At 37.7% G+C, this 16,863-nt stretch overlaps 1 protein-coding gene across 1 annotated transcript; it reads left to right on the top strand.

The window, feature by feature from the left end:
• The first annotated feature begins 687 nt into the window (after positions 1-687).
• Positions 688-8,821, top strand: SLC10A2 (solute carrier family 10 member 2). Its single transcript, XM_021530315.3, has 6 exons — positions 688-1,109; positions 4,109-4,227; positions 5,356-5,444; positions 7,526-7,701; positions 8,269-8,426; positions 8,697-8,821. Exons 1-6 carry the CDS (start codon positions 688-690, stop codon positions 8,819-8,821), a joined length of 1,089 nt encoding a protein of 362 aa, XP_021385990.2.
• Positions 8,822-16,863: the final 8,042 nt, after the last annotated feature.

Here is a 16,863-nt window from a genome sequence, read left to right as displayed (position 1 = left end):
ATGGATCTCCTTCCTCCTCCGCCCTTGCCACCCCACTCTCCTCCCCTCACTGTCCAGAGATTCCATTCCAAGCTGGATCAAAGTGTGACTGCACCCACTGCACCTGACAGAAGGTGTCAGGAGGACACTGAATCTCCATGCTGCCAGAAACAAAGATTTCATGTCATTCAAATGAGCCTGTGTGTTGTGCTGAGTGTGGCACCCATTAGCAAGAGTAGCAGATTCAAATCATATCTCAGGACTTCTACTCATGGTTTCTTGTGTCTCAGTTACTCACCACACAGACCCCTGTACTGCCAGCAACATTGCATGCATGAGCAGGTCTCCCAAATGCATGCAAGAAACTCAGAGAATGAAGTCTAAACTTTCTCTTCTTCTGTGATTCCCATTTCATGGGCTTAGCAGCACTACAAGCCTCCTTTACACCCTTAAATATTAACATGCTTTTCTCTTGATGTGGGATCCCTCATTACCATATGAATAAATGATTAATGGTCACTGTACCAAAGCAGTGCAACTTTTATAACTATATGAATCAGCACTGAGCCAAACCCTGCAAGAGTAGTAAGGGTTTTCTGGCATTTATTGCACTTTATTGCTTCCTGGATCATTTAAAAGAAGTCACTGACAAACAACTGCAGGCTTGAAAGTTTACTGCGGATGTAGTGAGCAGCTCTGTATTTCAAAATGCAGACAAACTTTCTTTCCCAGCAATTTAATGCTGGTTCTTTGGCAGAAAACTCCACGGCTTGTCCAGCAAATGCTACTATTTGTGATGGCACCTCTTGTGTATTGACAGGAGACAATTTTAATCAAACTTTGAGCGTAGTTTTAAGTACTGTTCTAACAATCATGCTGGCTTTGGTGATGTTCTCCATGGGCTGCAATGTGGAAATTAAGAATTTCTTGGGCCACATAAAAAGACCCTGGGGTATATTTGTGGGTTTCCTTTGCCAGTTTGGAATTATGCCTCTCACAGCCTTCTTGCTCTCTTTGGCCTTTAACGTCCTTCCAATTCAAGCTGTCGTGGTGATGATCATGGGATGCTGTCCAGGGGGCACAGCCTCGAATGTCATTGCCTACTGGGTGGATGGAGACATGGACCTAAGGTAAGAGCAGCCTAAATACTTCCTGTGGCTCTTTACATGTAAATTGTAAATTTTACATTAAAAAGGACTGTCTGATCTGCCTGATGTTTTTCTTAGCTTCCTGGCACATGCATGCTGGTTTCTCCTTGTAAAGATGGTTAGTTACTGTAATTGAAATAAATATAAGAAGAATAGCAAATATCCTTGATTCATTGAGAATTCATGAAGAAGATATCACAACAGAATTGTGTGTATTAGAAAATATCTTTATTGTTAAACTTCAGATCCTGGAGCAAATATCATCTATGAAGACAATTAAAATAATATACAATATGAAAACTTTGCCTAAATTAAAATTACTTTTCCTTCTCCCAAGGCCTTTAATAGTAAAAATATTTTTTTAAAAATAGCATTTTGGGACCAGAATCCTCTCTACAAAATAGTGGCTATGCAACTTTCCTTGAAGTAATATTTCTTTAAAAAGAGCTCCTGTGGAAAAATATTTTCCCTCCTTTTGTGTTCTATACATTAAAAAGACAGGTATTTCTTTTCTCAATGAATACTAGTTCTAACAAATACTTGTGATAATTCTTTCTGCTCCTGGAACCTTATGCAAAATCTTCAAACTAAGGGAAGATTTTACAGGCTAGCAACCACTTCTTAAGGCAGCCCTGCACATCAGGGGCAATGAAAACCTTCCTTTGTGGCAGTGTGATGGTCTCAATGACAAAGTGCTATGAACTCAGAAACAGATGTGTAAGGCAACTGACATGGCCTAGGACATCAAACACACAGGTGAAGTGAGCTCTACTCTTGACGCAAATTCTATGGGGGGTTCATCAACTCTAAGAGCCTCTAAAAATAAGTCATCTTTTTAGTTTTATGTCCTGATTACTCTAGTATAAAATAAACAGGATCATTTGTCTCTTTCCTACAGAGTAAAATAAATTGGAGCATTCATCCAATTTATCATAGCCAGTCTTAACTAGAAATGGAAAAAATAGTAGAAGCAAGAAAGATGTGGAGCTAGAGTAAATAGTCTAAGAATGCTAACATCTGTAGCTTTAGTACAACATTTTTTTCATCCTTTGAAAATATTGAACTTTTCTGTCACATATAGGTGTTAACGTAAAAAAAGCTTTCAATTTATAAATGAGGTTAGCTCTGCTAACCCTTGACTTCCTCATTGTAGAGGAAAAATCTATGATATTAAGAACTGTAAGACTCTTAATTTCAACTAATAGAGGTCTAAGAAATCACAGATGAGAAGATTGAGTACAAGGCTGAAATTTTGTTCTAATCTCTCCTGGAAAGAATAAACTGAGCTAAACTATGCTTAATCAGCTCTGTATGTTCAGGATTGCTCTAATGATATCAATGGTAAAAATTCAAATTTATAATGCTGTAAACATGAACAGGATTTCTATCCCATGATGCTGACAAAGGGTGAAGTTAATTTAAAGTGCCTTTAAAAGTTTATTGTTCAGGTAAAGACCTCTACTTTAGGTCAAAGGCTTTTGGTCAGTACCTTTCCAACAAAGATGCAGCGACCACAGGATACAGGAGGTACAGCAGATTGTCAAGGCAAGCATCTTCTCTTCTCAGTAGAAGAATAACATTAGAAGTTGTGTGGATGGTTTCTGGAGCTACCACAGTATGTTAGAAACCTGCCCATCATATCAGACAATGCTTTGGTTTTAACTGTAATATTTTATGATTATATATTACAACATATGGTCATTGTAGATATTTTGTTTCAAAACCTCTCTGAGCAAATAGACCACAAGTTAGAGAAGGAATTAGTTTTATAATTAGCATTATGATCATAGTCAGGTGAAGTATGATCTTTCATGTCTTTCTTAGTAAATCAAACACAGCTGATATACTCTAATGATTCCCCATAGAGATATCTCTTAATATTTCACAAAAACAACTGCTTATGTAGAAACAGGGTTAGGGGATGGCCAGACTTTGGAGAAGGAGGTACATTCAGGAACAGTATAAAGATACAGGAAGCACAGAGGTAGGAACATGAGGGTTTTTTTTTTTCCATTTGGGAGTTCATCAAACCTTAATTGTAGCCCGTAATTGTTTTTCTCTGTAGGAGAATTCTATAGGAGCTCTTTTGCTACAGGCTCCTGCAAAATCTTATTCAATGACTCTAAAGCAGAGAATGACTGGAACCAAAATGAATGCAGATATTCCTGTGGTTTCTGCATTGATTTTTCTAGATTTCTCTGGATCTGCTCATTTGTGGGCCAGGATCAGTAGTCCCTTTTCTGAGAACAAGCAACAATAAAGAGAAATCTAAAGTGAGGTCAGAAGAAAACTTTCAAAATTTCTTGACTAGAACACTCTCTCACTATTTTTATACCAGAAAAATGAGATTTGTATGCATAATTTTATCCATTGTATTCCAGTTCCAATGTCTTTTTCTATTCCTTCACGCCTGTAGCAGTACATCTTTTTGTACAACAGAAAACAGAAATATCTTTGCAAAATGCAACAACAATACTTATGCTAAGCCTCACTGAGTGATTCTTAGCACCTACTTTTTGGCCTTGAGCAAAACAAGCCAGAAAAGGGAATTTTATTATATCACAAATTGTAGACAATTTGAGTTCAATTTTAACACTCTAGAGCTGCTGCTACAATGGAAAGCTCCATTTGATGTCCATCTCTGCCCCTGTTCCCTGCTTGCCATCCTCTCTGAAACCAGCCAGACAGGCAGCATGGAGACAGATTTGACAACAGACCTTTCTGCTGGCCACCTGTCTGACTGGCATCCTTTGTACCAAAAGTTATGGTTCTGTGGCTGCAGAACACCTTGATTTTTCACATTCTTTTCTTTTCAGCAGAAGCCATTCCTTTCATTTAGCTTTTCTCTAACCTGATAAATTGTCTGTAGCCAGCAACATTTCTTGCACAACCTTTCACAAGGTGTGAAATGGTAATAAGAAAACGAGAAAGACTGTGGGCTAGCATGAGATGAACTGTCACTGTAACCAATTTCTTTGCAGCATCAGCATGACAACTTGCTCCACGCTGCTTGCAATGGGAATGATGCCACTTTGTCTCTTTATTTACACCAAAATGTGGACTGATGCTGATGCAATTGTACTCCCCTATAACAGCATTGGTGAGTCCAGTGAAAGAGTACTTTCCCTTCTGTCTATCCTCCATTCAGGGACAACCACTTCTATACCATCATCCTGCAATCAGGAAGAGATTACCTCAGATTTTTACAAATATTCCTCTTTCTACTTTTTAATAATCTCCATAGGCATTAGGCACCAAAAATCACTGCACATCATCCACAGCTCTGCCAAAGAAAGACTTGAAGTTGTTATAAATATTGTACAGATAATTATGACAAAATTGTGCATGTTTTTCTTTCCAAATGGCTTTGAGACCTATGTGGTAGTGGGATAAGAATATAGAATAATTCATATAGGAATAATTTCTTCTTCTGAATGAAAGTGTTTATAACAGCTTTAAGACACAATCCTGCAAAGTGCTAAATGCTGAGGCCATAATCTGGCAAAATACTTAAGCACACGTGGATAATTAGGCAAGTGATTAAAGCTGCTGAGTATCTTTGAAAAGCTGCAATCTACACTGCCAGGAGTGGCTTCATTTGACTTCCTGTCAAAAATCTCATCCAGCTACAAAGAGAAAATAGTTAAAGTATTTAGAAATACATGCTCCAGTGCTTTGCAGAGCTGTGGCCCTAGTGCTTATCAAGTACAGTTCCATGTTGTGCTAATCTTAAAAGCCAGCAGAATCACTTGCACATTCTTCAACTTCACTTCCCGTTGTCCTTGGGGAAAAACAAAAATCCAATTGGTTGCTTGTGCTTTCAAAATAAATACTGGAGGGGGAAGGCCAAAACAAAAGAAGCTCTAAACGAGTTCCTGATACGGTACAGTAGCGAAACACCTGCAGACAAAATGAACATTTAATAAAGCTACTCACATCACAGGATAGCGATGATTAGCACACTCAGATTTCTGTCTGCCTTTCTGATGCAGGTGAATGAGCATGTAGCTCAGCAGAATGGCAATTACTTCAACAGGCTGCCAAAGATAACAGAGTCTATAGAAAAGCAAATGGGCAGGTGCGGGTAGGGTGCGCGTGCAAGTCCGGGTGTGCACGCCAGAAACATCCCCTGAAAGGCTGCTCCAGGCACACAGTCACTCGTGATGTCTGTCCTGTTGTGAGCTCTTGCACCATACAGGGTCTTGACTTCTCTTTTATTTTTTTACAGGACTTTCTCTGGTAGCTCTTATAATTCCTGTTTCGTGTGGAATATTTATCAACCACAAATGGCCTAGTAAAGCAAAAATCATACTTAAGGTAGGATATATAAGGTTGAAGTATAAGCAATTATGGACAAATTATGGAATCAGTGGGACCACTGAAGCAGTACATTGCTATTCATAGTATTAGTATCTGACTTCATAAGACTTGGAAAGTTTTCAGAAGAAAACAAATGAGGTGCTGTGGAAATGTATTGCTTTTCCCCTGCACAAACATGCATGAGTTGCATGCATTATAAGAGACCATCATTACCTAAAGAACCTGCTTTTGTCTTTGGCTGCAACTACGTTAGTAATTGAGTTCAGTGTATAATGTAAACTGAAATTGGAAGGAAAATCATTCAAAGCAGTTTTTCTCTGCAAAACAATAAAAAATAAAATCATTCTGGATCAAAATGCCTTTCTCCTTTTAAGAGAGTTTCCTGCTTTTTATGAGCCAATTTTTGAGTGTGAAGCCAATTTTTATTAAAAAATAATAAACAGAAAATATTCCAACTCTTATATAAACCTTAAAAAACTATTCACAAAATACAGCTATCTTTGCAAGATGGTTTCAGATACATCAAAAATACTGGGATTTTAGCAAAAAACTGTTCTCATCAAAATAATAATTCAGCCATATATAGGGTGGCAGCAAATTAACCATTGTGTACATTTGGTTTAGGTTTAAAGAGACTTTCAGATGTGCTAAGAATTTTTGGCCTCTGTTAACCATTCTTACATAACAAATATAGTATCTAAATTTTCTTAAAGAAAACTAGTCTGGTCACCTGTTTTTCTACCTATATTTGTTATCACTTCTTTGCTATTGGCTCAGACAGCATAGAGCACAAGTAAGGTCTTTTTAAGTCAATCCATTTTCATTAAATTGCTAGCCTATCATGTTGCATTTTTAAATGCATTCACATCTTACTTTTTCTATTTAATCAGTTGAGGGGAAAGCACGGACTTGTACTCACATGTAAAGAAACTACCTGATCTCTCAGCAAAGCCCCATTTCATTCCTTCTTACTGAGTGGGTGAGCAGCCCACAGATGAGAGTTTGCTTTGTGTAGGACAATGAAGCATCAAGTGAAGATTGAGCCATTGCTGTCAGAATAAGGCCTATATAGTGAGAAATTCAGACAAGAGAAAAAAGACAGTGTGCCAGGTGAAAGAAGAGCTTGTCATGGCCAGACCATGTTTCTTCTTCCTAAGTGTATGTGGTTAATAGCTCAGCCAAACAAAAGCACTTGTTCACTCAGTGCTCTTAAAAATGCTTCAGCCAAAGACTGATGAAACCACTTCAATGGCAATACACGTTTTAGCTGAGGAATAGATTCACCTAAGCTTAGACTAAGAAGTGTGTCTCTGAGATCCCTGGCAACACAGGCTATAATGACAGATGTTCCACTTGGATATTGAAAAGAGAGTGAGTTATAACTTTTTTAGGCAAGTAGTGGTAAAGATCTCAGTACATTCAGTCACAGCAAATAAAATAATCTGCAGTGCTTAGGTCTATGTAGAAGGGCTATACAAGCTCATAACCAGTTTTCAAGCATTAATTTTTAGCCTCATTAAAGATTTAGCCTGCAATTGGCAAATAATTTCCTAGCAATAGCTCACTAGCAATCTAGTGTGTAATTAGCACACACTGTACTAAGCCTCAGAGTGTGATTCACCAAGGGGGGGGGGAGGAAAATGCAGTATTCTACCTACTAGGCTGTCCGTTTCTCAACAACTCTGGGGAATTTTTTCTAATACGTGCACCATTCCTCACTCATATCACATCTGTAAAATTATTTTTCATCTCCAGCCCTAAGTACAATTATAGTCAAGGCTTCAAAAGACTAGTTTTACAGATATCTGCTATAGATACCTATTACAGCTCTGTCTTGAACTGTAGTCACACCTTGAAATGTATCATATATCTTCTGTTTGTTAAAATGGCAACTATCTCATCTCTCTGCCTGCTTTGAATTGTATTGGTGTAAACATTAGATTTCATATTTAACATGACATTTCAATGACTCATGTTTGACACCATGTTTGTTGCCATTAAATTTCCTTGAGGTCTCATGTGTGCAGTGTTCTGTGGTTCTGTGACTCTGACTCAGTTCCTCTTCTTTTGCTTCACAGGTAGGTTCCATTGTTGGAGCAGTGCTCATCGTGCTCATTGCTGTGGTTGGGGGAATACTCTACAAAGGCTCCTGGGTTATCACACCAAAACTATGGATCATTGGCACCATATTTCCAGCGGCTGGCTATACTTTAGGATTCTTTCTGGCTCGTCTAGCTGGTCTGTCTTGGAACAGGTAATGCATAGCCTTTATTCAACTGCGTAAAAAGATTTTATTTAGCAATTAATCAATGCTGAGAATGCTCCCTAAACATTAATTATGTTACAAAGTCACTCATTCATTAAGCCTGTTTTTTGTGATACTATGTGCAGACAAAACTTTTCTTGTGCACATTAATTTACAGAATCTGATAATAACATTTCCACCAACCCTTCATGTTTGCACTTTTTGTGCCAATGTCTAGCACTTCAAGCAAATTAAACAGACCTGACTCGTAAGTGGTTTGGAACTGCAGTAAAACCCCTCATGTAGACAGCAGTCTACAATTTAGAACATCACTGCAAGAGAGGGAGACAGTGAGTGCCACATATGTGCTTTGAAGGTGGTTCACAGTCTTCTACAGCTGCTGAACTGCCAATAATTTGTGGTACCAGCCATAGGTGGAGTGTTTTGCTGACTATGTCAGCTGAAGAAAACCATTTTCTTAGTTATCCTTTACATTTTTTGCTTATCCAGATTAGTAAAAAGCATAAGGACCCACTGGATGCTATTTCCCAACTGTCTTTGTATTATTCCCTTTAGGTGTCGTACAGTGTCTTTGGAAACAGGCATGCAAAACACTCAGCTATGTTCCACTATAGTACAGCTCTCATTCACTCCTGAACAACTTGAACTGATGTTTACTTTCCCACTCATCTACAGCATTTTCCAGCTGTTGTTTGCGCTACTAATTTTAGGAGGTAAAGTATAGTAATTTTTTATTATAGAACCATAATTATTATTATTACCCGTTTAACTTTTCACATATATTGAGAAAACTAGAAGGGATAAAAATAATCAAATGGATTTCAAAATCAAAGCATAGCTTTAAAAAAACCTTTTGGAGATGTTGGAATTCTTTAGCAATACAAGGAAAGAAAGTGTTGCATGGATATATGTTACTACAGCATCTTTTTTCAGGCAATTTTTATAATTCTTTTATTTAATACTGTCCATGTATTGATCCTCAGGCTACCGTCTTTACAGAAGACATCATGTCAAAACAAACACAGACATTGAGAAAACAGCACAAAAAGAGGATTCAAAATCAAGTGCTAAAATAAATGGAGGATTTGTATCAGACGAGATGAAATAGACAATTACATCTGTTTCCACCAGCTATGAAGATAAAGAATATATGGTTTATTTAAAACTTTTTTTTCACATGCTGTTTTTTCATAGAAATATTCAACAAAAGAAGTTCTGCTGACAGCGAGACTTGTACAGTGAGACTTTAAAATTAATAACTTAAGAAAAATCTACTTTAATTTTTAACATGGTTTTTGCCACAATTGTAGAATCTGGTTTTGAGGCTAATTCCCTAAATTCTGGATTATTTCACATTTTATTATTATGGATTATTTAACAAAAAGCAGAATAAAGGTGGGCTATTGCTAAAAAGAACCAGATATCTGCAACTCCAACCCATGATCCTGCAAATGCATCTGCTAGTCTCAACCCCACACAAAACAAAAAGAAATCTTGTGAAAGTGTCTGAGCAGGATCAGGAGTTGATATGGAAGATCTGGTAAGGCTGAATATGAATCAAGCATGAAACTGGACCAAGCCAATAATGAAATAAAAGTTTCATTTAGGTCAGTCTGGGCAAACTAAAGCACTGCATTAATTGCTTGAAGCATTAATTTATTCTGAAGCTATAATTTTAGCAAGTGCAAGGCACCTTATGACTCCATTATTTTTCCCAAAGTAATGGATAGTAATAGAATGTAGCAGTCTTAACTCTTTGGTCTGGGTCTTTTAGGTGCTGGATACAGGAACAGAGAGACAAAGGTGAGGCCTTAAGCCTTGAGCAATTTTAGTGACAGCAGTGACAGCTGCATGCAAAGGAGCAAGCACAGGTTCTGGAAGTGTAAGAAATTAGCAGTTTCTGCACTGAAAGGAAGGCATTTGAAAATGAAACAAAAAATGTCCCTTATTCATCCAGGACTGCTTCCACCAATCTTAACATGAGACAGCAGTTCTTGGAGAGAGTTATATATTTTTGCAACTTTATGAGCTAAATAAATTTGAACCTAACAGATGTCTATGGTATAGCTGACAATTTTAAGATTTTATTTATATAAACCACAAATAGAAATAATTGGATGTACACATACATTATATATTGTTTGTTTCTGAAAATTCAAGAGTTCATGTGGAAATCTCTCCTAATTGTGTGGAGAAAATAAGTACATTTCTAGGAGAAACAGTGCAGTAAACTCATTGCAGCTGTAATTTTTTAAGGAAACACTCAGTAACATTGGTCCTGTAGCTGTTATGTAAAGAAAATATCCAGAGAACTTCAGGTAAATGAGTGAGAGGTCAGCTGACCAAAAAATTCAAGAGTGAACCAACTATCAGCACATGGAAACAATATACCTTTCTGTTATATTCAAGTGGACTTTCCAAGTTTTGGTGAGTTAATGTGGCAGGTTTTGTACAAACATAACTGAAATTTAAGAGGAATTTAAGTTCCCAACATGCAGCTTTCCACTGCTGCAGAAACATGCCCAGTACTAAACAAAGAATAAATTATTGTTGTCTACCTTATGTTAGGGAAAGGGTCTCAAAATGTTCCTGAATTCTGTGAGGCTTGAAGCTGCTTTACTTTTGGTGAGGAGATCAGAACAATCATAACTTCCAAGGAGGAGCTCAACACTGAGTGGGAATTAGTACACAACAAGGTGTTCTGTGTTTTATAGAACAAAGATTAGACAGAACAATGTAGCAAAGGCTGTTATGGAGAAATCATAAATTGTGAAATAACACTTTCATCAAGAAAAGTGTTATTTCACAATTTCACAAGCTGTTATTTGTAACATCTGTACTAAAATGGTTATTATCTTGGTCCTGCATCCGTCAAAAAATGGGCAATGGAACTTACTTAGGATCATGTCTTTCTTACACACAAAGCTGCTACTCTTCCCCTATGCTTGCTAAACTTCAATTTTTCTGTGTATATTTCAAGCAGATCTTGAAAATGTATTGAAGAATAATAGTTTGTCTTGCTTATATTCTGTGTGTGTGTGTCTGTGTGTCTGTGTGTGTATTTAACACAACTGTATAAACACTGAACTAAATAAAGTCAGAAACTATTTATAATTTTGCCCACTGGAGTAATTTAAGGTGAAAAAAGAGTTGAAACCAAAACCGAACATGCAGACAGAGTTTATAGCTTTGAGATGTAACAAAAACATCTCACGTTATGGGTCAAATGGATATGTTTAATAACCCTAGAACCACAGACAGTTTGGGTTGGAAGGGGCCTGGAAATGTCATGTAGTCCAACCTTCCTGCAATGAGCAGGGACATCTTCAACTAGATCAGGTTGCTCAGAGCCCCATCCTATCTGATCTTGAATGTTTTCTTCTAAATCTCCAGCTGTAGAAGTGGAGTCTGGACAACACCAGCATTAGATCACTTGGGGCCTGGGGTGGACTACCTCACAGTAGTGTAAGGAACCACTGGGGAAGATGTGTCCTCTCCCCAGAGATGTCCAAAAAGATGTTTGGGCATATAGAGACCTATAAGTGAGGGGATATGGGCTGTTCAGTTGCTGAGGTCTAGTGGCTTCCAACCTTTCAGTTATTGTCAAAATATTGGCATTGTCAGAAGGAAAACCCTGGACTGCTGAGATCAGCTTGTTTAACCTGTTCAGTGTCACCACCTCACATTCCACAGTATGAAAATCCTTTCAAAGAAAGGCAGTATCACTGAGTCACCTCTACTTTTTAAGCAATCTTCTATGCATGGAAACAACATGTGGATGGGACATTGCAGCTTGTGCAACTTAAAAGCATCATGCGGTATTGTCCAGGCTAATAAATGTCCATTCTAATTAACTCTTACACATACTGGCAATCAGGAATTTACCATTTCTAAGAAGTCCTACAGGTTCTAGGCTACCACTGCTAGTTTACAGTTAGATAGTAATTCATGGCCAGAGTGCTTGTGTAGTCCGTGACTTTGCTGCAGTGCTGGTTCTCAAGCTGTTGCAGTCAAAATGAAATGAAGCATGTCTAAGGACAGACACCCTACAAGTTGAAATGATAGTTGAATTAATGCCTCACTCATCCCAAGGTCTGTAGTATAAGGCCTACAGAGATGCAAAAATCGCACTTGCCAAGCCAATCTGTCACCATAAACCTGGATATAAATAAGCATTCTCTGGTCAGCGAAAAGGAGACACAACACCACAGATTTAATCATGCCCAACATGTCAGAATTGTCCATCTCTATAAAGTAGATTTAGATGGCCTGACATAGATCAAATATCTAAATCTTTAGTCTCAGACAGAAAAAAAAAAGAAAGTTGAAATTATTACCTCTTTTTATATTTCTTTCTGTTTCTGCATAAGGTCTCTGAGCATACAGAGATGACCAATCTGTCTCCTTTAACCAGGAAGATAGGCTTTGTAGTTGAGAAAATAAAAACTAGACAAAATAAAAGACTGGTGATTCTAACCTTCTATTATACAACTTCTAATACAACTAATTTCTCATCTGACTTAAAGGCAGGTAAAAGAGCTGGTTCAGTCATATAGTGTGCTGTATTAGTCAGAAGAAGTGTAATTTGGGTAGAATTAACAAACAAATCGATTTGCCATTTACATTAAATGAGTTTCTTGTTTCAAACTGTCATGGTTTAACATCGTTTAGATTTTAGTTAAGGTAAAATCTTACCTTAAACACAAGCTACATTAGTGATTCCCTGTAAGGACCTTGGCAGCTTCATTCGGACCTAACAGAACAAATAAGCTGGCTAGTTTTGGATATTGACAACCTGTTGAACCACTTAAGAGAGCTGACTACACCCATGTGAAATCACATTTAAAGATGAACAAGCCCCAGGAAAAGCTCTCTTGCTTCCTGCCTTTGGACATTGGCTGGGCCAGGTCCCGCTCCACTGCACAGCCCACGCAGACTGATGGGGCAGCACCTATGTTGAAGCAAGCAAATGTTAAAGTAACTGTGATCCAATGAGAAACTTGAAGAGAGACATGAGAGAGATGAGAAGCATCACCCCAGGGATAGAAGAAGAAAACCTCTGTTCCCAGAGATAAAACAAGAGAACATTTGTTTCTATACTGGAAATTTCTATACTTAAAATTGCACACCAATAAGCTGAAATGGCCCATGGTGGTAGTTGTGGGAAGACTACCAAACCGTGGGAGGGACTTGATGATTGCAGATTTCTGGGCAGCTGCTATTCATTACAATTAAAACCACGAGAGAACAGTTTTCTGTGGAAAAGTCGCCATGACATGGCAGGAGAGATTCCTCTCCTTAAGTGAACTGAAGAAAGATTATTTTAGAAGTGGCAAACTGACTGAAAATATCAAATTTTGTCTCTTTACATTGTCAGTAGGAATAGAAATAGGAGTTGGAGGGAGAAGTGTTCTGAAGGTTTATTTTGATTTCTTATTATTTTTCTTTTAGCTCTCTTAATGAAGCTTTTTTTTATACCCTTCAAAGTTTTGAGCCTGCTTTGCTCTCATCCTAATCCTTATCTCACAGCAGAAAATGAGTAAATAATTCTAGTGGGTGCACTGGCATTTGGCCAGCGCTAGACCCACTACATTAATTGGTGCATTGGCCAGGAAACTCGGATTGGTGAACCAAAGCCACTACGCTTAATTGGTGTTTCTGCCCAGCTGAACTGAAACTGCCACACAAACTTATAAGCTTTTGATGTTCAAAACCTGCTTTTATAATATCTGCCAGTCAGTATAATTTTTGTCAGCCACAGAAAAGAGAAATGAGCTTATCTTTTTTGTGGTCAAACCAATTAGCATATTGTACACTTGATGAAAATCTAAAAGAATAATCAGTATTCCTGAGTTCCCAGGGTGCAGACCTTCACTTCTTGGTATCTGACCAGCATCTGCTCTCCACAGATTAATTGTGCTTACTTACATTGAGAATTAAAGCAAATATAGTGCAACAGTTCCATAACCAAATGGTAACCAATCAGGCCTGACTGGATCTTTCAAGCCAGAACTGAAGGGCAGTAAATTTCTGCTTCTATCGCATAAAAAATATTCATTCTACTCCAAAACAACTCAATTAAGCTGAACACTAAATTAACTTAAAATATCAAACATAAAAATAACTTTTACTTGCCAGGATATCTGTCAGTCTTCAAACTGGAATTGCATAATATGGACAGTTGAAGGCTCTGAATAAGTCCTAATTTGTTTTCATTAATAGATATGTGCTGTGGAATTATATCACCCTCTCCCTTTTATTTCCATTAAATTGAGCCATCTACAAGTAAGTTTCCAGTATCAACCTTTTGCCCTTCCCTAGAAAGAAGCAGTCAGTACTGTCAGTAGAAAAAAATAGAGGTCTCTGGAGAACAAGCCATCAAACTGTTCAGACATCTGATTTAGGACAGGGAGAATTCTGGAAGGGGATGAAGACATTGTGAAAGATCAACACGACATTCAGTTGCCTGAAGATAGGGTCTAGTGCGAAGTGAGATGCCCTGGGCTGTCCTGCCTGGATTTCCACAGCCAGTCCAGGAAGTCGCAAGTATTCTCTAGTCCTGTGTCCTGCCTGAACCTGCCACGGCCCTACAGCAACTAAAATGGCACCATACACTTGTTTAATCACCCCAATCTCCCTTGTGACTTGTAATTCATCCTTATTTGCAGGGTTTCCTGTGGTAGATATGAATTCTTCCACAGTCAGATGAAAGGTCAGCACTTAGCATAGTATAATTATAGGGCCATAAGAAGACCCTTGTGATATATTGTAAAATATTTCAGAATTTAGAAAAGCAAACAACAAAAGTGTTACTTTCAGCTGCCTCTAAGAACTGACCAAAAGTATATCTCCTTAAAAGATTTCTCCCAGCCTTGCATCTCCCCCTAGAATTACATGGGAATTGGAAAGGTCTAGAAATAAAATTCAATGAGGAAATTCTAAACTATGTCTATGTAAACAAAGAGAATACAAAAAAGCATTAGTGATATGTCTACTTGCTCATAATAGACATAATGTAAAATGATTCAATCAATTACCAGTTTCTTTCAAAAGATCATAAATCAGCCTACTACCTTAGATGAAGTTTGATTTAGGAGAACATGAAGCTTCAGAAATATTAAATTGAAATAAAGGACAACATCTTTTGGGCTTCAATTATTTGGAGACTCAGCCATGGGGAATGAACTTTTGCCTTTTTAACCACCAGTTGAGAAATCTTTTGCAATCACAGCAAAGAAAGGGAAAGGAAAGGGAAAGAAAAACTCAATGCTGAAGAAATCTGTTATTGACTGCAGGGAGTGGATCAGCTCCTTTAAGTGGTTCACTTCCAGGTTACTACATATCCTAGATATTGTTATGAAAAGGTTTCTGTTCCAGGCAAACAGAACCCAGTTAATTTCCCTTAGAGCACACAAGGCTTACACACAGTTTCTCATTTGCTGCTATTGTTACTGGCTAAGAGAAATATTAGCAATTACACACCCAGTGTTTCTACTCACACAAATTTAACATTGCTTCATATCTTATAGATGTAACTTAATTGCTTCAGATATACTGATTAGGTCTGCTGATCAGGTATCATTAAGGTAATTTGATACATTCTTTCAAATATGACTGCAGACCTTCTGTCTCCTTCTTCTGCAATGAGTTCAAGTATTACTCATTTGGGAGATTTCATCACAGTTTTTAAATACGCTTTCCCCCACCTGAATTCAAACGAGAAGTGAGGAGGTCATATTGAGATGTTAAGGCCCTGATTAAATAATTTGATGGTACAATTAATTTCCCACAAGTGGAATTAACTACAGGGGATTAATGAAAATGTCAGGGTTACAGGTTGTGCTGGTGATGTGTTTCTAATGTCAGTAGTAAATCTGCTGTAGGTAAAGCACAAATTCTTTCAATGAAAGGCTTTTTCTTTAAAAATATACCCTGAACTCATAAAATAAACCACAGCTAGTATAGAACAATTTTCCATAAAAGTGCACCTACTCAGGAAAGAGACAAAACATACAGCTTGCCTAGAAGAACACATATCTCAGGTTTAAGTTATCCAATAATTGCTAAAAAAAAAGATAACATTAATGCACAATATCTAAAAAATGGGCTTAAGTAAAAGGTGAAAAAAGACTGATTTATGTACCGTAAATTCATTGCTAGCAATTTAATATGATCCTCAAGGTAAAGATCATAGGATAGTCTTTAATAATAATTTGCTGGAAGCTGCAGAGATATGTGCCCATACCTCTTACACCCTTTTCTTAAGCACCTACTTTTGTCATTGCCAAGTTAACTGAAGATCTGAGGTTCTTGTGTCTGTTTGTGTAGTCATCTCCAGTAAATATTAAATTCAAGGAAAAACATAAGCTCTTTTCAAATATTTTGCCTGTTGAAAGGGAAATAATATCTAAATAGAAGGACAGAATAGTCTATACCAAAATGAGCAATGTAGTGATGGGGGAAAGGAGAAAATTTAGGTAAAATTATTTTGTGAAGACATACCTAGCTGTCTATAGAGGAACCAGTCATCACATGGATTATTTTCTCTCTATTCTGTATCACTTCTCCTGTTCTGTTGTATTTTTCAGAAATCTTCCACAGAAACTGTTACATAACAGCCAGGCTGTTTACAAAATCAAAATCACAAAGAATATTTGGATATCCACTGGAATATGGTCAGACTAGTTTGCAATTTAAGAGAACATATTCTCCTTGAGGTCTTTGCAGTCACCCAGGAACATGGTGATGCTACAAAATGTGTAGAGGGTTCAGCTGCATGAGTTGGGATGTGTGGAATCAGGGATGGCTGGGAGAGGAATCTGTCTTCAGGCACTATTTCACCCCTTGTGTTCCAGCTAGCTGACCTTGTACCTTACACCAGCTGTACTTGTATCATCCATGTGGGCAGTGGAGAAGGATAAAGCAGTCACACTCTATGCATACTTTTTTCCACTTGATTCCCTACAGACCAGAGCCAGACAGCAAGCCACTACTCAGGCTTGTATGAACAAGAGACTAGGCAGGCACAAATCCAAGCTAACCTGACAGAGATGGAAGTTTAGGCTACCCCTTTTCTAGTAAATAAACTGGGGAGCAGTCTCTGACCCCAAAGCCAAGCAACATCATCTCATTCACATGCACAAAGCTCTG

Source organism: Lonchura striata, chromosome 2 (genome assembly GCF_046129695.1).
Source record: "Lonchura striata isolate bLonStr1 chromosome 2, bLonStr1.mat, whole genome shotgun sequence".
NCBI lineage: Eukaryota > Metazoa > Chordata > Aves > Passeriformes > Estrildidae > Lonchura > Lonchura striata.
The sequence above is the reverse complement of the archived record's forward strand: the minus strand, read 5'-3'. Positions and strand labels throughout refer to the sequence as shown.